This window comes from Kogia breviceps, chromosome 5 (assembly GCF_026419965.1).
Source record: "Kogia breviceps isolate mKogBre1 chromosome 5, mKogBre1 haplotype 1, whole genome shotgun sequence".
Classification (NCBI taxonomy): domain Eukaryota; kingdom Metazoa; phylum Chordata; class Mammalia; order Artiodactyla; family Physeteridae; genus Kogia; species Kogia breviceps.
This window is the reverse complement of record NC_081314.1, coordinates 81,271,449-81,290,108: the sequence shown is the minus strand read 5'-3', so window position 1 is coordinate 81,290,108 and position 18,660 is coordinate 81,271,449. Positions and strand designations below refer to the sequence as shown.

General features: G+C 48.6%; 1 protein-coding gene and 1 pseudogene across 7 annotated transcripts in view; one reads left to right on the top strand and one right to left on the bottom strand.

Moving 5' to 3' along the window:
- Positions 1-18,660, bottom strand: part of MYLK (myosin light chain kinase) — a 281,962-nt gene that overhangs the window by 95,151 nt on the left and 168,151 nt on the right. For 6 of the 7 annotated variants that reach the window (XM_067034429.1, XM_059064332.2, XM_067034430.1 and 3 more), the window contains 2 exons: positions 17,249-17,383; positions 14,229-14,381 (listed from right to left, as the gene is read on the bottom strand). The exons of the other annotated variant lie outside the window; for it this stretch is intronic. In XM_067034429.1, coding sequence (XP_066890530.1) covers positions 14,229-14,381; positions 17,249-17,383 — 288 coding nt within the window. The remainder of the gene's footprint in view (positions 1-14,228; positions 14,382-17,248; positions 17,384-18,660) is intronic. 7 annotated transcript variants of the gene reach the window in all.
- On the top strand, positions 981-4,602 carry LOC136794302 (eukaryotic translation initiation factor 4 gamma 2 pseudogene; annotated as a pseudogene).

The following is an 18,660-nucleotide window of genomic DNA, read 5'->3' as shown; positions in this document are numbered from 1 at the left end:
ACACGGGTTCGTACCCCGGTCCAGGAAGATCCCACGTGCCGCGGAGCAACTAAGCCCGTGAGCCATGGCCGCTAGGCCTGCGCGTCCGGGGCCTGTGCTCCGCAACGGGAGAGGCCACAGCAGTGAGAGGCCCGCATACCGCAAAAAAAAAAAAAAAAAAAAAACCAAACTTAAAAACAGTTTGGCAGTTTCTTAAAAAGTTAAACATACATTTAGCATATGAGCCATTCATTCTACTCCTGGGTATTTACACAAGAGAAATGAAAGCATGTATCCATACAAAGAGTTGCACACAAACATTCATAGCGGTTTGATTCCTAATGGCCCCAAACTGGAAACAACTCAAATATTCCATCAACAAGTGAATGAATAAACAAATTATGATATATCCGTACAGTGGAATACTTCTCAGCACTAATGAGAGACACTACAACAGGGACACATCTCACAAAAATTACACTGCATGAAAGAAGCCAGGCAAAGAAGGAGTACCTAATGGATGATTCCATTTACATAAAATTCTAGAAAATGCAAAATAAAGTGACAGAAAGGTTGCTTGGGGCAGGCGTTGTGGGGAGGGATTGTAAAGGGAAACAAGGAAGCCTTTGGGGGTGATGGAGATGTTCATTTTTAAAAATTGTGGTGAAGGTTTCATGGGTGAAGGCTTCACATTAAACACCATAAATATATGCAGTTTGTTGTACAATCAAAACGGGGATGGGGGGCGGTGGTGGAATCTCTCTCTGGGAGGGGGAAGGAGTGCACCGGCTAGACAAAGACAAAAACTAGAAGAGCTCTCTGGGTTCAGGGCTGGCCTGCTCACTCCCACTCCGTTTGCTGGGGAGATGGGCTAACAAATAGGCTTTCCATTATTCTTAGAATCCTCCCTACGACGACGCCGCGCTCTGACCTGCCTCCTGAGAGCCACAGGGGAAGGAGCAGTAAGGTTAGGTTGGGCTGGTGTCAGTTTCCCACACAGGATGGCCCTCCTGCAGGACGAGCTCCCAGCTGCCCCGTCTCTGATCCTGCCCTTCATCCTGTGAGCCAGGTGGCTTTGACCTTCAATAATTCTTTGTTAGCCTTCTTATTTTTGTCTTTGGGGGAGGGGGGCAGGGGTAGGGACAAAGAAGGCTATGGTATCTCTAAGGTAAACTGTAAGTTTGGGGAAAGAGGGACTGTGATATTTTGAGTTCTTTTTAGCACAGGGCCACACATACCAGACCTTCTCCTGGAAGCCTGCAGCCATGAGGACATATTTCCAGGGTGCTTTACATACCTGGCAAAGGCCTAACTCCAAACTGGCCACTAGATTTTTATCTGCTGGCACTGAAAACAAAATATGGTGTGCTGCAGAGCACACCCAGCACAGCCTCTGGGAATGAGGGGGAGACACTGGGAAGACAGGTAGGTAGGAGGACAATTTCCCCCAAGGCAGGTGCCGTGTGAAGGGCGTGGAGCCAGAGTGCAAGGGAAGACAGGGCCCACGACCAGAGGATGGGCTCTCAGAGCCATCCTGCCCCAGCCCCTGGCATCACTGCCTTTGACAGGGGGCAGCCAGGCAGCCTTGGCCTTGGCACAAGGCCCCGGGAGTGGGCTCGGGGGGCCCAATATTGGAAATGCAGAGATCTCCTTTCTCTGACAGAGTGGTAGTAGCCAGGGAAGCAGGCTCTGCCTCAGGAGAGTTGAGGCATTTCCTGTCTTGCACAGACTGAGAAGGCTCCAGGACAAAATGTTTTTGCCTGTCCAGGGCCCTCCCTGTTCCCGCCTCTCCGCTGTCTCAGCCAGAGTCCCCAGTTTTGCAGAGCTCCCTGCAGACGGGCTCTTATTCCTAGGTGCTGTGGAAACATCAAAAACCCCAGCTCCCTTTCCTTCAAGCCAGTGCAGCTCCTCTTTGACCTCCACCATCTCCTGGGTCTTCCTACTGCCATTTTCTGGTCTGGGGCTTTGGCAAAGCCAGGCCAACCTACGGGTCTCGGCCAGTGGGGACTAAATGCTTATCTATAGCTCCCTGTCCCGAGAGGGTGGCCTGGGCACTGACTCCCAGGTGGCAGCTCACTGGTTCTCTGAAAGTCACTGAAATGTAGGATCTGAAGCCGGGTCCTGGTCTTGGGCAAGTCACTGCCTCTCTCTCGGAAGCTCGACTTCTTCACCTGTATTTAGCGTAATAATAGTATCATCATAGGACCTGGGGGTTTGAAAGAGATAATCTGTGAAAATACTTTGGCCATCCATCATCAATAGTCACAGGTGTGTGAGGCTGGCACGAGAGCTGATTCATACCTACCCGCTTGGGCTCAACTAGCTGGTGGGTTTATCAGCAACAGAAGAACAAACAGAGGCTGGACCCTCACCCCAGGATTACAGACTCATTTTTATGTAACCTAAGGGAAATACTGTTAGGAAAACAAATGTGTTGCTTAACAATATCATGGATAGGGCTTCCCTGGTGGCGCAGTGGTTGAGCGTCCGCCTGCCGATGCAGGGGACGTGGGTTCGTGCCCCGGTCCGGGAAGATCCCACATGCCGCGGAGCGGCTGGGCCCGTGAGCCATGGCCGCTGAGCCTGCACGTCCGGAGCCTGTGCTCCGCAACGGGAGAGGCCAACAGCAGTGAGAGGCACATGTACTAAAAAAAAAAAAAAAAAAAAAAAAAATCATGGATATATCTAAAGTAAATCTAAAGCAATTTGAGAACAAAATTTCACCGCACTCCCTCAGAGAGAGATGAGTGAGAGTGCCTGAATTTGTGGGAACTGCCCCTGGCAGGCATTTAGTTCCAATGTCACCCATCGCCTCTGACCCAGTTCTTGCCTCCCCAAAGCCCCACTGTAAGAACAGAGAGAAAAGGGAAGTGACTGGGAGGAAATGTGCAGAATGAACCTGTTCTCAGACCTGCCGTTCAGGGTCACATGGGACAAGAGCTACGGTGAATCGGGCTAGTGGGTGGCTGAGCCATCCCCAGCATTCAACCTCCCAGAGTCTTCACAGGGTGAGAAAGCCAAGCCCCTACAATTACACTCTGCGCTGGGGTTCAGGAGACGACAAGGATGTCAGTTTCGAGACAAGCAGCTTCCTCTAGGCAACCTGAGAGAAGCAGCCCTAACTTGAATCCTGAAACCCCAGTCCTAACCCCACCACCCCACTTTACTGGTAGTGAGGCCAGGACGTGCTCAGGTGAAGGGAGTTGCCCGAGGTCCCAGAGCCAGTGACAGGCAGACCTAGAGCTCACCCCAGGTCTCCTGACTGCAAGGCCAAGGTGTTCTGGAGGCTGTCTCTTCCAAGGGAGCCAGCCACCTCCCGTGATGCCCATGCTGAACTCCCCATGAGGGCAAATGTCCTATGCTGACCCCCATTCTTGACCCTTGACAAGGGAGAAAGCTAACGCAGAGCAGGGAAAGCCAGGGGAAAAGGGCAAGGTGTGTGTATGTCATTTAGTTCCAAAGGCACACACAACTTCTTCTGGCTCATCTGTGGCCGACTGACCACGTATCAGTTTATGCTCACTCTTGTGTGGACTTAGATAAAATAAGAAGAGACAGATGGAAACAGGTGCTGCGAACTCACAGCCTGAGCTGCGTGATCTGAAGCAAGTTCCCCATCCTAAGCCTCAGTGTTCTCTCCCCTAAACTGATAAGAATACTACAGTTATCATCAGATACTGACAATCATCAATCAGTATAATGCATGACAAATACTGCAGGGTTTTCAGATGATTCAAAGAAATAACACCCATAAAACAGCTACAAGAATATCTGGCACATAATAAGTACAGGAATAAATGTTTTGTGCCTTTCCTAACCCAACTGTGACTGTTTTTGGTTAAGCAAACTCAACCTGACAATAACTACGATGAGAAAAGTCTCCCAAATCTGGACATTCACATTTAATCAGGCAGAGATCTGAAAGGTCTCAGCTTCCACTGAGATAACATTATAATAATTCCTTACAAAGTTCAGCACCTCACCATTCCAAAGGACTCTAAAGGATGTCTGTAGCTCTCAGTTTATCCTCAACACCCCCTGAAGTAGGGAAGATTGTGCCCTCATTTTACAGCAGAAAGAGCTGAGGCTCAAATTGGAGAAGGAACTGTTAAAGCAAATAAAGTCGGACCCACCCCTCAAACCATATATAAGTGGATTAAAGATAACATCTCTCCCAAACTTCACGTAGAGAAAGGATTTGTGAACATCTTAATGACTAGCTTCTTATAGTACATTTCTAGTGAAGTAAACCCACCCCGTGATGAAACAGATTCTTCCTCTGCTCCTTCCGAAAAACTGCTTCTTTCCTTCAAGCCAGTAATGCAGAAATTCCTTCATGATCACGTTGATCTACAGGTTAGTGCCCTCTATGCTCTCCAGGTGCACTGCTACAATAGCAACTTCCCGAAAGGCATGTTACTCCTCTTTTTTGTTCAGTTCTATGACATGGAGATTATTGAAAAAGAAGCTTTCTTGGTTTGGAAAGAAGATATAACCCAAGAGTTTCCAGGGAAAGGCAAGGCTTTGTTCCAGGTGAATCAGTGGCTAACCTGGCTAGAAACTCCTGAAGAAGAAGAATCAGAAGAAGAAGCTGACTAAAAGAACCAGCCAAAGCCTTAAATTGTGGCTAACCTGGCTAGAAACTCCTGAAGAAGAAGAATCAGAAGAAGAAGCTGACTAAAAGAACCAGCCAAAGCCTTAAATTGTGGAAAACATACTGTTGCTATGATATAACTGCATTTGACCTAACCACTGTGAAAATTCATTGCACTGTAAAGTTTTCACAATATTTAAAGCAGAAGCATGTCAGTTAGGATTTCCTTCTGCATAAGGTTTTTTGTAGTGTAATGTCTTTTTTTTTTAAGTTATTTTAAAAAACATTTTATTTATTTTTTATTTTGGGGTGCGTTGGGTCTTCGTTGCTGTGTGTGGGCTTTCTCTGGTTGCGGTGAGTGGGGGCTACTCTTTGCTGCAGTGTGTGGGCTTCTCATTGCGGTGGTTTCTCTTGCTGTGGAGCACGGGCTCTAGGCACGCGGGCTTCAGTAGTTGTGGCACGCAGGCTCAGTAGTTGTGGCTCGCAGGCTTAGTTGCTCTGCGACTAAGATGTGGGATCTTCCCAGACCAGTGCTCGAACCCTTGTCCCCTGCATTGGCAGGCAGATTCTTAACCACTGTGCCACCAGGGAAGCCCTAGTGTAATGTCTTAATCATAGTCTACCAACAAATATTTTAGGAGTATCTTTAATGTTTAGATAGTATATTAGCAGCATGCAATATTACATCATAAGTTCTCAAGCAGAGGCAGTCTATTGCAAGAACCTGCTTTGCTGCCAGTTATCATAGGCTGTTTTAAGTTAGAAAACTGAAGAGCAACACTGAATACTGTAGAAATGTACTTTACTCAGTGATACTTGAGTTGTTGCAATATTTGATTATCCATTTGGTTGTTACAGAAAAATTCTTAACTGTAATTGATGGTTGCTGCCGTAATAGTATATTGCCTGTATTTCCACCTCTAGTAATGGGCTTTATGTGCTAGATTTTAATATCCTTGAGTCTGGGCAAGTGCATGAGTCTTTTTAAAAGAAACATGGTTTACTTGCACAAAACTGATCAGTTTTGAGAGATCGTAAATTCCCTTGAAGTGGTCTTTGTGGGTATGAAACGAATTGTGAGAATTTGAATTGGTCCCTCTTATTATAGTATTGAAATTAAGCCTACTTAATTTATCAAGTCATGTTCATGCCCTGATTTTATATACTTCCTTCAGAGAAGGAAGCTGGCCTGTCCTAAGAGCTGATATGGCTAGTGGGGTCCTGGTCTGGATGCTCCCCCCTTCCTGTCCTGAGAACAAAGGCCAGTTGCCTAGATTCCACGGGGAGCTTTCTGTCCCCGTGCTCACGTGCAGAGTCGCCACTTCTTCTAGAGAAGTCTCTTCTAGGGTTGTGCTTTAGCTGTCACCTGGCACAGTCCTGGTTTGAGGCGGGGTAGGCGGGCCAGGGTCTGAGGTGAGAGGCCCCCAGTGGCCATGGAGCCTCAGGGAACCTAAGCCTTCATCATTTGGGGAAGGCAGGCACTGGCCGTGGCACACCAATAGCAAGGGAGGGGTCCCTGGGACCCTATGACAGACTTGCTACCCAGCTCAAATGGGGCCAGACGTCCCCACACCTGTGCTTCCTCTGCTTTGCTGAGACCAAACCCAGAGGGGCCCTTCTTTCTGGAATCCAGGATGGGCCAAGCCTCCTCGATTCCCTGGCCTAGGACTAAAGATCTGAAGTGGACTTCTCTGTTGCTCTGATACTTGGTCAATTGGCCAGTGGCTCTCCACTTACTCTGCTGTTAAACTGAGCAGCCAGGTACTGCGGGCTCTGTTCCACTTTGAGAGAAAGGAAAAGGACCTGGCCTGTCCTCCAGTGGGAAAGACAAGAACTAAGATTAAGAATGCTGGGACTTCCCTGGTGGTGCAGTGGTTAAGAATTGCCCGCCAATGCAGGGGACACGGGTTCGAGCCCCAGTCCGGGAAGATCCCACATGCCGCGGAGCAACTAAGCCCATGCGCCACAACTACTGAGCCTGCGCTCTAGAGCCCACGTGCCACAGCTACTGAAGCCCGCGTGCCTAGAGCCTGTGCCCCGCAACAAGAGAAGTCACCACAAGAAGTCTGCGCACCGCAACGAAGAGTAGCCTCTGCTCGCCCCAACTAGAGAAAGCCCGTGCACAGCAATGAAGACCCAACGTAGCCAAAAATAAATAAACTAAAAAAAAAAGAGAATGCTTATAAGCAGTTTATTGACAAGTAAAAATGATGCCACGTAGACTAAGCTGTAGCAAGACTTAAAGGGAAAGAGGAGGGAGACAAGAGAAGAGAGAGGGCAGGAGAAAGAAGGGACATGGAAGAGGGACTAAGGGAAAAGGAAGGAGAGAGAGAGATGGTGGGGGGAGCACTGCTTTCTGAACCTACAGACCCTCTGAATTTTCCCTCCTTGGCTATTTTTGCTCTGTTTTGACTCATCAGAAACTGTTTTTGAAGACAGTTCCTAGTCATGAACTTAAACATAAAATTCTTGCTCTGGGGAAGCAAAAGTATCAAACAAATGATTTCTCAGGGTCCCAGAGCACCAAAGTAGAAAGCAGATGGGCTGAGGCAGCTGGAGGCCTAGAGCTGCTGCCTATTAGCTGAGTTATTGTGACTTGACCTCTGAGCATCGATTTTCTTCATCTGTAAAGCAGAGTTAATTCAAAAGTGGAAAGTGGAGTTGTTGTGGGAATTAAATAAGACAAACCAGCTTTTCTATCTGATTAGATTTTGTCTATCAAAACAGTGTTCCTCATTAGTAAAGCTAATTGATAGTGGTCTTGTTTCAACACTTATAGGAACTGGTATTAACCCAATACTAGATTTTGAAAAGCTCTTATTTAAAGGAAGTTAAGTACCCACACAACAGGTGCTATTTGTTACCTTTCTCATGAATTCGCATACAATAACTGGTATAACCCTGCTTCTCAAACGTGGAGACACGAGTGAGGGCTTTGGCTTCTCTTGGGCTTGAAATTAAGAAGCCCCTACGGCCTTTGTCCCAGTGCTGGTGTGATGGCAGTGTCTCCCTCTATACTGCAGTCATTCTCCTGTTCTTCCCTTCTGAGTCCTTCCTCTTTCTATGGGTTTAGCAAGAAAAACAATTCTGAATTTCTCCTTAGAAATTTTCCCTTGGAAGTTTTCTCCACTTGTCAACTTTTACTAGCCAACACGCTGCTCTCTAAAGCGCCCCCATGGTTATTAGCAGGCTCCCAGCTCATTCAAAACTTGTGTCAGATTAAAACAAAAATTATAGAATGTTACCTTTCAAGTGTTTAAACAGATGACACAAATATGAAAGAGACAGAATACCCTACCATCTTAAGAGCTCCTGAAACCATGTACGAGTCCCTGTGTCCTTGCCATGTTGTAACAAAAATAGAAATGAGGTTTTTCCTCTCGATAACAAGGAAAATAAAGGGAACAGTGAACAGGTGAGAGAAGAAACATAAACTGACCTGAAAGAATTAATCGATCCTAGTTTTACTTTAACTGTGACTAATCTGTAGTGTCTGTAACGAGATTTGTCCATCACAAAGCTAACCTCTAAGGCTCTCTGACACTATGTGAATTACATCCTGCACCTATCAAACCCTTACTCCCTGTGAATTACATCCTGCCCCTAACACTCTCTGATTCTGTGTGAATTACATCCTGCACCTGGTGTTTACACTCCCTTAACTCTCTTGTAGCAAATCACTCCTTGTAGCAGTTGGCATTTCAGAAAGGTGTGGGCCAATAACTCAGGGACAATAGACTGAGCTGCCAGCAGGCAATTAGCAGGCTGCCTGACACCAGCTGTGACTGTTTTGAAATAATGCAAGAAGAAAAATGCAAGACCTTCACTACTTTGATCCTTATCACCTACCCCAAACTGTGAGCTCCACCTATAAAAACCTCTTCTGATTCCCCAGGAAGGGGACAGGCACAGTTCTTGAGGTGCTAGCCTACTCTTTGCCTGGCAAGGAATAAAGCTTCTCTATTTCTTTTCCTCCGAAACTCTGTCTCCATATTTCCCCTTGGCATCGAGGCACAGAGACCCAAGATTTCTGGCATCACTCCCCAGGGCTGCCCACCTGGGGAGGGACCACTGCCTGTCACAGCTTTTACTAAGTCCTGCTGTCAGAGCCTCAGGCCCGGTCTCTCAGCATCTTCCCTGCTCTGACACCAGCATCCCTGGACCCGCAGGTTGTCACCAAATAAAGGTGGACATGGAAGGGCCCTCCCCTACTTCCTAGCATCCCCCACTCCTCTCAGGTGTGCAGACACTTGGACCTTTTGAAGATGCAGTTAGGGGGAGGGAAAATGATTGCGTTTATCTCCGATCTGCTGAAGATTTTCCTTAAGCTTTGAACCTGAGCTATTTTGCTTAGTCATAAAAATGCAAAATACCATTCCAACAGCAAATCCGATTCACTCCAAACCCTGTTATACTGTGGAAATTCAGTAAATCACCAACAAAAGGCAGTTCTGGAAGCACAATCCTCCCTTCTTCCTTTATTTGGTGCTCAAAATCCAGCAAGGTCCAGGGATCATGGTCTAGCTTCCTCCTTTCCCTAAGTTCCAGGACTGTTGACTCTAGAGGGCTCATCAAGGAAGCTTACCTTCACCCAGCCACTCCCCATCTGCAGAGCATTTATGCACGGTGCAAATCCCTCCCCAGGGACGGATGCAAGCTCTCTTCCAACAAAAGTCTGTCTCTTAACCAAATAAACTTACTTGGAGCATCAGCAAAAGGTCTACTTCGGTGGGCATAAAAAGAGATCCTTTCCCCCATAGCCTTGCTCTGTCTTTTGGCTTTTCTTCTCCCCACTGATTTCTCCAGAACCTAAGAAGCAAATGGGAAGAAGCGGCAAGGAAAAGAATGAAAGGAAACAATGACGTATGACATCCCCAAAAGGATCTCTGACCGGTAATGATAGGGTTGCCAGATGGGAGGCAGGAATCATTGCAACCATAGCCTTCTTACTGCCTTAGAAGTTATAATCAAACTCTAAATGTAAAGGTAAACCATCCAAGCCAACTGACGTTCCCTCCCGAGGCGTGTCTGGGAACCATACTCTCCACCACACTGTCAAAGCACGCATCACATTTTGCCATGAGGAACACAAAGCTGTAATTCTGGATGGCGTTCCTGACCAAGGACTCTGGGCAAATAAATGCTAGAGATGACCTGCGATGGCTGTAGAAGTAGACCACGGTGCAGCTCTAATTGCCCAATTAGTAAAATAAGGCTCCAGCTCCATGACACGGAAACAAACAAATACTCGGAAGTCCTTCTGTGACAAGAAGGGCCCACATGGCGCACAACACCAGTTCTGTTGTATCAACTTGTATAAAACTAAAATACTGGTTATAAAATAATTTAACATTTCTTTGCTGGCCTTCACAGAATTTAGAAGACTTTGGACACGTATTGTAGGTGGACTAAAGTTCTTAAAAAACAAACAAAAAAGACAAGGTAAAACCGATGTTTATCCTTTCCCCTCAGTAAGTTTCTCTTTAGCTGACACAAGTATTAAAAATGTTTTCAATCTATGTGGAATCTTAAAAAATGGTACAAATGAACCTATTTACAAAACAGAAACAGAGTCACAGATGTAGAAAATAAACTTATGGTTACCAAGGGGGAAGGGGGATAAATTGGGAGATTGGGATTGACATATACACACTACTATATATAAACTAGATAACTAATAAGGACCTACTGTATAGCACAGGGAACTCTACTTAATACTCTACAATGACCTACATGGGAACAGAATCTAAAAAAGAGTAGATATATGTATATGTATAACTGATTCACTTTGCTATACAGCAGAAGCTAACATAATATTGTAAATCAACTATACAGTACTCCAATAAAAATGAACAAAAAGAGGGTTATCTCAAAAAAATTTTTTTTAATGTTTTCAGTGTTTTTAAACTCATAGAGGGAAAGATTATACAACATCCAAAGTGCCTGCCAGTATCCTCCAATTAAAATGGCGGGAGGCTGTCAGTACTCAAAGCTGCCCCACAGAGAGCTTGAAACTAATCTGAAAACCAGCTGGGCTTCTGCGGATGCTTTCACTGCCTAGTGAATGGCTGACTTCCCTAGTGCCTGTTGCTTTCATTAGCGGCTCTTTATCGAAACAAATACTCTAATAAATATGCTTATTAAGTTTCAATTTTTTATGTTAGAAATCAGGTTTTTTATTTTTAATTTTTTTTTAACTTACCCACATTTTATGTCCTTAGGTGCCTTTAAGAGCCCAGCAGGTCTTCACTTAAATAAACAAACCATTAGGCGGAGACACTGTCTAAATGGGCACTATTAGCAGGTTAATAAATCTAGTCACTTAAGAATTTTAGCCTTGACAAAGATACTCCAGGGGGAGATAAATTAAAATATTCTAGCCTAAGGAAGCCTCCACACCAATGACTCAGTGCAAATACACTGAAATATGTACTCTCCTTCAGATCTTCCTGGCTTCTGCAGGAATTTAGATTAATCGTCCTTTAGGCTCCATCTGGGTCAAGAGGGAAGACTTTCACGGCCTGGTTAACTACTAGGGACTGTTTTCCTAGTGTGGGAGGAGGAAAGCAGGAATATTTGTTGGGGGGCTTTTGAGAGCTAGTGTGTGGGTTTGCTGGGCACTCCCATGAACCCTGAGACCCCAGACATGTGAGGAGTCATGTGGAGGCAACACCCCCTGCGCTACTGGGCAGACTCACCCACCGCCATTGCTCTTTCATTCATTCACTGAACACATGCCCTGCCTCTCTCTCTGAACCCAGTCTCTACCACTTCCCCCCCACTCCCTTTGCTCCAGACTCACTGTCTCTTAAATAGGCTGACTGGATTCCCAGCTCAGGGCCTTTGCACTTGCTGTGCCGCCTGCCTGGAGCACTCTTTTTCCAGTTCATGAGGTCTCTGCTCAGAAGTCACCCTCCCCAAGAGGTTTCCTCCAGCACCTAACTAAGAAAGGATCCCTTCCACCCCGCTCTGTATTCTTGTTTTCTTAATAGCACTTGTCGATATTGGATTAAGCCAGGTGTGGATGATTTCCCATCTCTCCATCAGAAGGTAACCGGCAGGGAGACAGAACCTGTCGCTTATTCACGGCGGCTTCCCCAGAACGATGCCTGGCACCAAGGAGGTGCTCAGTAGAGATTTGCTGATAAGTAAGCACAACCATAAGGGAGGTACCGCTGCTAAGAGAACTCACCCCAGAGGAAGTGACACTTGTGGGAGGGAGTTAGATTTGGGGAGGAAGGGGTTACAGAGGAGAGAAGGCAGAGAAAGCAGGGAAAAGAGGCTGCAGAAATCACGTCAGAGTGCTGAGCCAGCAATTTCGGGATGATCGCAAAACCTTGGCGAAAGGTTAAGACAAAGAGCACCCATGTCTGGCCTTCAACAAAATATCTGCTGAGCTCTCCTCCAGCAAAAGTTGCCCGGGAACCTGCTCCTCCCTGGAAACCAGACCAGCGGAGGGAGAGCCACTGCCGAATGGCGCCCTCTTGTGGCCAGAGCCTCCAGAACGCATGCTCAGACTACGGCTTTAGCGCGTGGCCCTACACCTCCCTTCTCTGATTCTGATTCTCTCTTCCCTTTACCAAAACCAAACGACCAGACAGACAGAAAAGCAACCACCCAGCGTGGCAAAGTGGATCCTTTGGTAAGACCGCTCCTTAGGCTTGCCATTTTGAAGGGAGTTCATCTGTTTAAAGGTTGGGACTCCGTTGGACAATCATAAAGGCACCCACTTACTGAGCACGTCCCATGTTTGGAGATCATTAGTGTGTTTAATGTAATCCTCACAGTACTTGGGGTGACTCTCAGTGTCCTCATCACACAGAAGAGGAAGGTGAGGCCCGGAGAGGAAACAGCAGCCCAGCGGCAGGGCTAGCAAGCCGTGGTCAGGACTCACACCTGGGCAGCTCCACGCTCCAGCCAGGGTGTGGGGCCACACGGATGGGAGAAGAAGGCCAGGCCTGGGCAGCTGAGGGAGAGGCCAGGACAGCGGTCGGCACGGTAGGGGACTAATGCCTCCACTACAGTCGTCTCCCTCCCCCTGAGCTGCCCCAGAGACTGCAGCCAGAGCAGCTGCCAATAAAGAAAGAAAAACTCCACGGCTGAGGCTGGTGCGGGACGTGGACCGGAGCCTCCCGGGGACCCCGGGAGCAGAGCCGGGGCTGTCACGGTGCCAGGCTCAGCCTGCCCCGACCCTGTGCAGGCAGCCCAGCACGGCGGCCTGAGCTCGGCCACGTCTCAGCCTCCTTCACCATTTATGGTAGCTGAGCCTCTGTTTGGCCTTCACGGGCCAGTCAATCCCCACGCTGGGAGGGGGCCCTCGCTCACACAGGGCTGCTCTCAGAGCAGATCCACGTGGCTCTGGCAGAGCTCTTGCCGGGTACCTCTCTGTTTCTGCTTTGAAACGTGTTCAGATGGGCAACCACCCAGGACCTGCCCCTCCCACAGACCTGGGGGCCAGGAGGACAGCCCCCAGGCTGAGTGGGAGGGCCTCCTGGGAAGAAGCAGGGCCAGTCCCCGGCTGGCTGGCCGGTGCACATGGGCGCTTCACAGGAATCGCAGAGAACTCAGAGAGGCTGGAGAGAGCCTCTGCAGCCAGGCCATAGCCAAGTCAGGGCACCAGTGCCATTCCTCTATCCCTAGGGGCGACAATGCCCAGCCCCGGGGCCGAGGGTCAGCCCCACTCTGGGGCCAGGGGACTTGCACTCTGCAAAAGGGCAGGAAGTTTCAGTGGCTTGGTGATCTGGGTTCAAAAGGCCAGTGTGGCTCACGACCTTGGGGTGCTTAGGCAAGTGACATTGATTTCTTGAGACCCTCAGACCCTTCTGTGTAAGATAGGAAGAGCACTGCCCCCCAACCCTAGGCTGCTGCTCACATACAGGGAGACTCTCCCCAAGAGGCTGAGCCCTGGGGGAACAGAGCGGGGAGACATGTCTCCCGCGAGGCTGCTGGAAAAGCAGGGCACGGCACATCTGTTCCAAGCACCCGGGTCCCAGTCAGCAGGGGAGCTGGGGGCCCTGGCTCAGCTGGGGCTGGGGAGTCAGGCTCACCTGAACACCTGGGGCCCAAGAAGTCCTTCCCTGGCCCTGTCACTATGCCTGCTGATACCACAGCCCAGATAGCTCTGTCTTGAGTCTGTGGCTCTCCAGGAACTTCCTGGGACTAAGTGCTTGATCAATGGATGACAACCATAGTAATCAGGTTAGTGGACGCCAGGCTGGGAGGTATAAGAGCAAGCCTGGGGTGGTGGGGAGCATCAAGGGCAGAAGAAAAAGGGACCAACGGTGGCCCTCTGGGAGCCTCAATACTGGCACTTGTTACCCGGTGTCCCCCAGTGCGTGAGGGGTCATCTGTGAGAGGCTAAGTCCTCCAGGGATACTTTATCTTTCAGTGCGTGCGGTTTTCTGCCTACCAGACTGGAAGCGTCTTGAGCCAAGGGAGTCTCTGCCTCTTTCCCCTGCATCTTCCCTCAGCCTTGGGGGGGGTGAGGGGGTGGGGGACTGGCCTTGCACGTCCATCTCCCATGGCAGACCCTGGTCACTGTGAGCTCCTGGAGGCCATCGCCTCCACCTGCCTGCCTTTAGGTGCGGTGCCCTTTCTCCAAAGCAGATGTGTTGGCAGGAAAGGTGCTTCCAGAGAGGTGCCCAGGGGCTCCTACCATGGACAGTGACCCGGGAGCTGCAGGACACCTGCCCCAAGGTGTTCTGGGCCAGACAGGTGTAGGTGCCATCGTCCTCTGGGAGGGCATCCTGGATGTGGAGCTCAGCCACGCCAGCCTCGCAGGTGGAGTGAGCATACTGGATGGGCTGCCCTGTGGAGGGAAGCACAGGAAGGCTCAGGCAGGGAGCACCCAGTGGCAGGGTGTACGCCCTGTCCTCGGCAGGGCAGCTGTTGTCATGACGCTGATGTTCCCCATACTTGCTCAGCCCCACTGAGGGCTAATGATGTGTCAGGACCACCCCTAGCCAACTGGACAGAGGTTCGAGGAGGGGAAAAAGAGGCAGGTGCTAGGGAGGTAAAGGAGAGGGAGTGATTGTGTGGGTGGAGGAGCAAGGCTGGGACTGGTAGGACTTGGGGGACAGATTCTGGAGGCACTTAGAATGCAGGCAGGAAAGGGACAGAGTTCTGTGCATTCTGTTTAAATAAATAGTCCCCAAATCCACATCATAGACTTCACAGAATCCTGAGCCTGGAAAGAATCTGACAGGGTCATCTGGCCCATAGCCCAGCCTCAGGCAGAACAGACCTCACCCAGACTGCACATGAGGCTCCCGGCTCCTTTTAGATGTCTCCAGAAACAATGATTCCATTTCCCATTGCAGATATTTACCAGAAGCAATTCTGCACCCTCAACCTAACACTGCAATGACATGCATTTTAGAGTTCACAGAAAAGATAAATAAAGGGAACTAAAAAACGACTCTGGCCCTTTCTTCCAAGAGTCCCTTGCATGGAGGGCCCTTTAATTCAGGTCACATAAAGTCCTGCATGGAGACAGAAGTGTGTGGCGTGAAATTCAGTGGTTTCTTTAATGCTATATGTTCCCGGGATTTTATCATTCCAGGATGTGAGCTTTCATTTCCAGGAAAAAAAAAAAAAGAATCTCATTACTGAAGATCCTGGCCTTAGAGCAGGAATGTTTCCATTCACCATATACGAAGCAACTGTCAGTTCCTTCCCTTGTCAGCCCAGGCTCCTGGTTTGCACATCATAAAACTGGGGGCGTGCAGTGGGAGAGGGAGAAAGTGCAGAAAAAGGTCCTCTCCCTGCAATCCAATGTTTTCTTCTGCACATAGCAACACTTCACATCTCCATGACAGGCACTGCCAAGTCAGCCACAGGGCCAGAGGAAAGAGATTCCACCGGCCTGACTGCACTTCATAGAAGTGGGGCTGGGGGCTGGGAGAGCCAGGGGCCAGGATCCTACTACTGAGAGGACTGAACACCCGTGTGTGTGTGTGTGCATGTACCTAAAACCTCCTTGAGAATACCAGTACATTCCATGACTGCCATCTAAGTGCCTCTGCTGTTGAAACCTGTGCCAACAAGCTGTTTGAGAGCTCTCCTTTTACTGGAGCATAGCTCATTTTGGCTCCACAAGCATGGGGTGAGATGGTGGCTCCAGAAAGGAGTTGTTGGCTCAGGGCACTCAGAATTAGGCAACACAGAACTCCCAGCTCCAAGACTGGTGAGATCAGAGTTGGCGGCCAAGGGTTCCCGACTTGTGCACGATCGCCCTCTAGTGGGAAGAGTGTGAAAATGCCAAGATTCGCCAAGAGTAAGGTGGGGTTGCTTTTCAGTTTGAAGAGGTGTAGACCAGGGGTCAGCGAACTCCTGCTCGTGGACCAAATCCCACTTGACGCCTGTTTTTATATAGCCCAAAAGCTAAGGATAGTTTCTCGTATTTTAAATGGTGGGAAAAAAATCAAAGGAAGAATATTTCATGACGTGTGACAATTGTGTGAAATTCACGTGTCCATAAATAAAGTTTTATTGCAGTACAGCCACACCCATTCATTGACATGTTGTCTCTGGCTGCGCTCTGTGCCATGACAGCAGAGTTGAGTAGCTGTGACAGAGACTGCATGGTCTGAAAATTTGGAAATACTTACCAACTGGTCCTTTATTGACAATGTTTCTTGATGTCTCGCCTGGAGTGTGAGCCAGGCAGAAGGGAGACTCTCTTGCTCTGAGCCCTTCCTAGTCTTTAACATCCATGCTCTGTTCCAGCTGCAAGGAGGCTGCCTCCTTGCAGTCAATCACGGAATCCAATAGGAGCTCTGTCCGTAGTGAGGGGTGGAGACCCCAATTCTCACCTCTCTGCCCAAGAGGACCACACATAGGGAGACCCCGAGGCAACTTCTCTCACTGACTAAAGATCATTTCTAGCAAAGCCTAAGCAAACTATACCGATGAGGCAGGTTCACAGGCAACACGGCAATGGTGCAGAAATGACTGGGGCTATTTGGTGCACAGGTGACGGGCCGCTGCTCCCTTAAGGAGCCTATTCCATCAGCGTGAGAGCTGGCAGAGACCCGAACCTTCTGTTCCAGCCCAACTCCTCACCAATAAAGAAGCCGATGCCAAAAGAGGTAAAGGGGGGTGTCCAAGGTCACCCAACCACTCGATACGGAGAAGGACAAGTGCAGATCCTTCATCCTCTCTGCAGATCCTCAAAGCAGACCCCACTCAAGTTCGAATTACTGGTCTATAAACCCCCAAACCACTTGCCGCTAAATAAAAGGCAAGATCCCATGAGCAACTGCTAGTGTGGTTCATTAATCTGTCGGTATATTCATTTTTTGACTCAACAAATATTTATAGAGGCCCACTCTGAACCTGGCCATATGAAAAGAAACTAAATTGCTTGTGCACCTAGGTGCCAGGCACCTCATTAACTGTTTTACATAAAGGATCTAATTTAATTTTCACAACCACCACCCTGGAAGGTAGGTGGCATTATTCTCGTCTTGCAGACAAGGAGCTCAAGGCTCAGACAGGAGTAAAACTTGCCTAGTGTCCCCACAGCCAGGCATTAGCAGACTCCCAGGTCCTGTGCTCTCTCTGTACCCAGTGCTTCCTTCTCATGCATAAACGGTTCAGAGTGATATATGGGGAAGCCAAGTGAGAATGCAGGCAGGGTCAAGGGTCTAGGTAGCTGGAGCAGGGGGGACTCACCATTGAGCAGCCAAGTGATTCGGGGCACCGGGGTCCCCTGCACCGAGCACTGCAGCACGAAGTCCTGGCCCTCAACGACACTGCAGTCCTTTAGGACACTGGAGAATGAGGGGGCCGCCTCCATCACGGCCAGCCCTGTGAAGGCAAAGAACAGACGGGCCATCTCAGATCACAGCTGACCTGTGCTGTTGACTGACCGGAGGCTGACACCTACCTCACTGCCCTGGGCGCCCAGGGCTTGCTTCTTTGGTGGTCTGGCTTTGCCTGACCCATCATCACACAGGGAAGCAGGCAGCACCACTGAGGCAGAGATCTGGAGCCTGAGGCAGAGTCACTGGCAGGGGCTTTTTCATTGTCACAAGACATCCCAGGTCTGGGGGTGCTCAGGATGAGGCTGGCCTCCTCTCCCCCGGGACACGTGCCCCCGCCCCCCATCTTGTCTTGACTTTCACTATCCTGGAGCACCCACAGAGTTCCTCCTTCCCCCTTTCTTGGCCCTATTCTACTTTCTGGGGTCTTTTATCATCTTTGACGTGTCCCATCAGACGATGCACACATTTTTTTTTTTATTAAAAAAATCCTTGGCTGAAATGTTTCATTAGATTGAAAATGTGGATAAAATAGATTTTTTAGGAAAACAAAAAATGGCCTAAGCTGACTCAAAGAACAATTTATAAATTAAAAAAATAGACTGGCAACCTCTATGATCTAATCATAGAAATATCTCCTTATGGTTTACTCAAGAGATAGATGTACAAGGATGAACACTGAAACACTGTATGTCACAGCTAAAGGCCCTGCACACGCTTGTGAATATCTTTTTCACTTGTAGAGACCACATGCCCATTGGTGAGGACATTTCCATTTTAAATTATTATAATTAATTTTTCCAATTCCAGGACAGAATCAAATGACAAGGACTTACATGGGTTCTAGTTTTCCAACCTAGGCCAGTGGTTCAGAAGCACTGGGGGCCTGGGACAATGCATTACTCAGTCCCCCTCTGACTCTGATGCACATTCTCACTGAGAACCACTGAGCTGAACTTTCCAGAAGCCTTCTAAATAGGTGAGTTGGGGAGTATTTTGTTATTTGGGGGCATAATTAAGAGGAATAGGGATAGAAAATCTCTTCCACAACACCCAGAACATGCTGCAGAAGAGTCAAGGTGGCTGATAGCTGAGAAAAGGCAACTGGATTTGGTGATGAGAAGATATCTCACTGGTACTTTTCAAGAGAAGCTATTCAATACAGTGATGAGGGGAAAACCATATTATACAGCAAAGGTTTAAGGGCAAAGGCTAATATTCAAGGGCTTACCAGGTACTTTTCCAGAGGTGACAATGCCACGAGACTGCTATCTTTAGCCCGTTTTATAGATGAAGATCATAATTTCCCATAGTCCAGCCCAA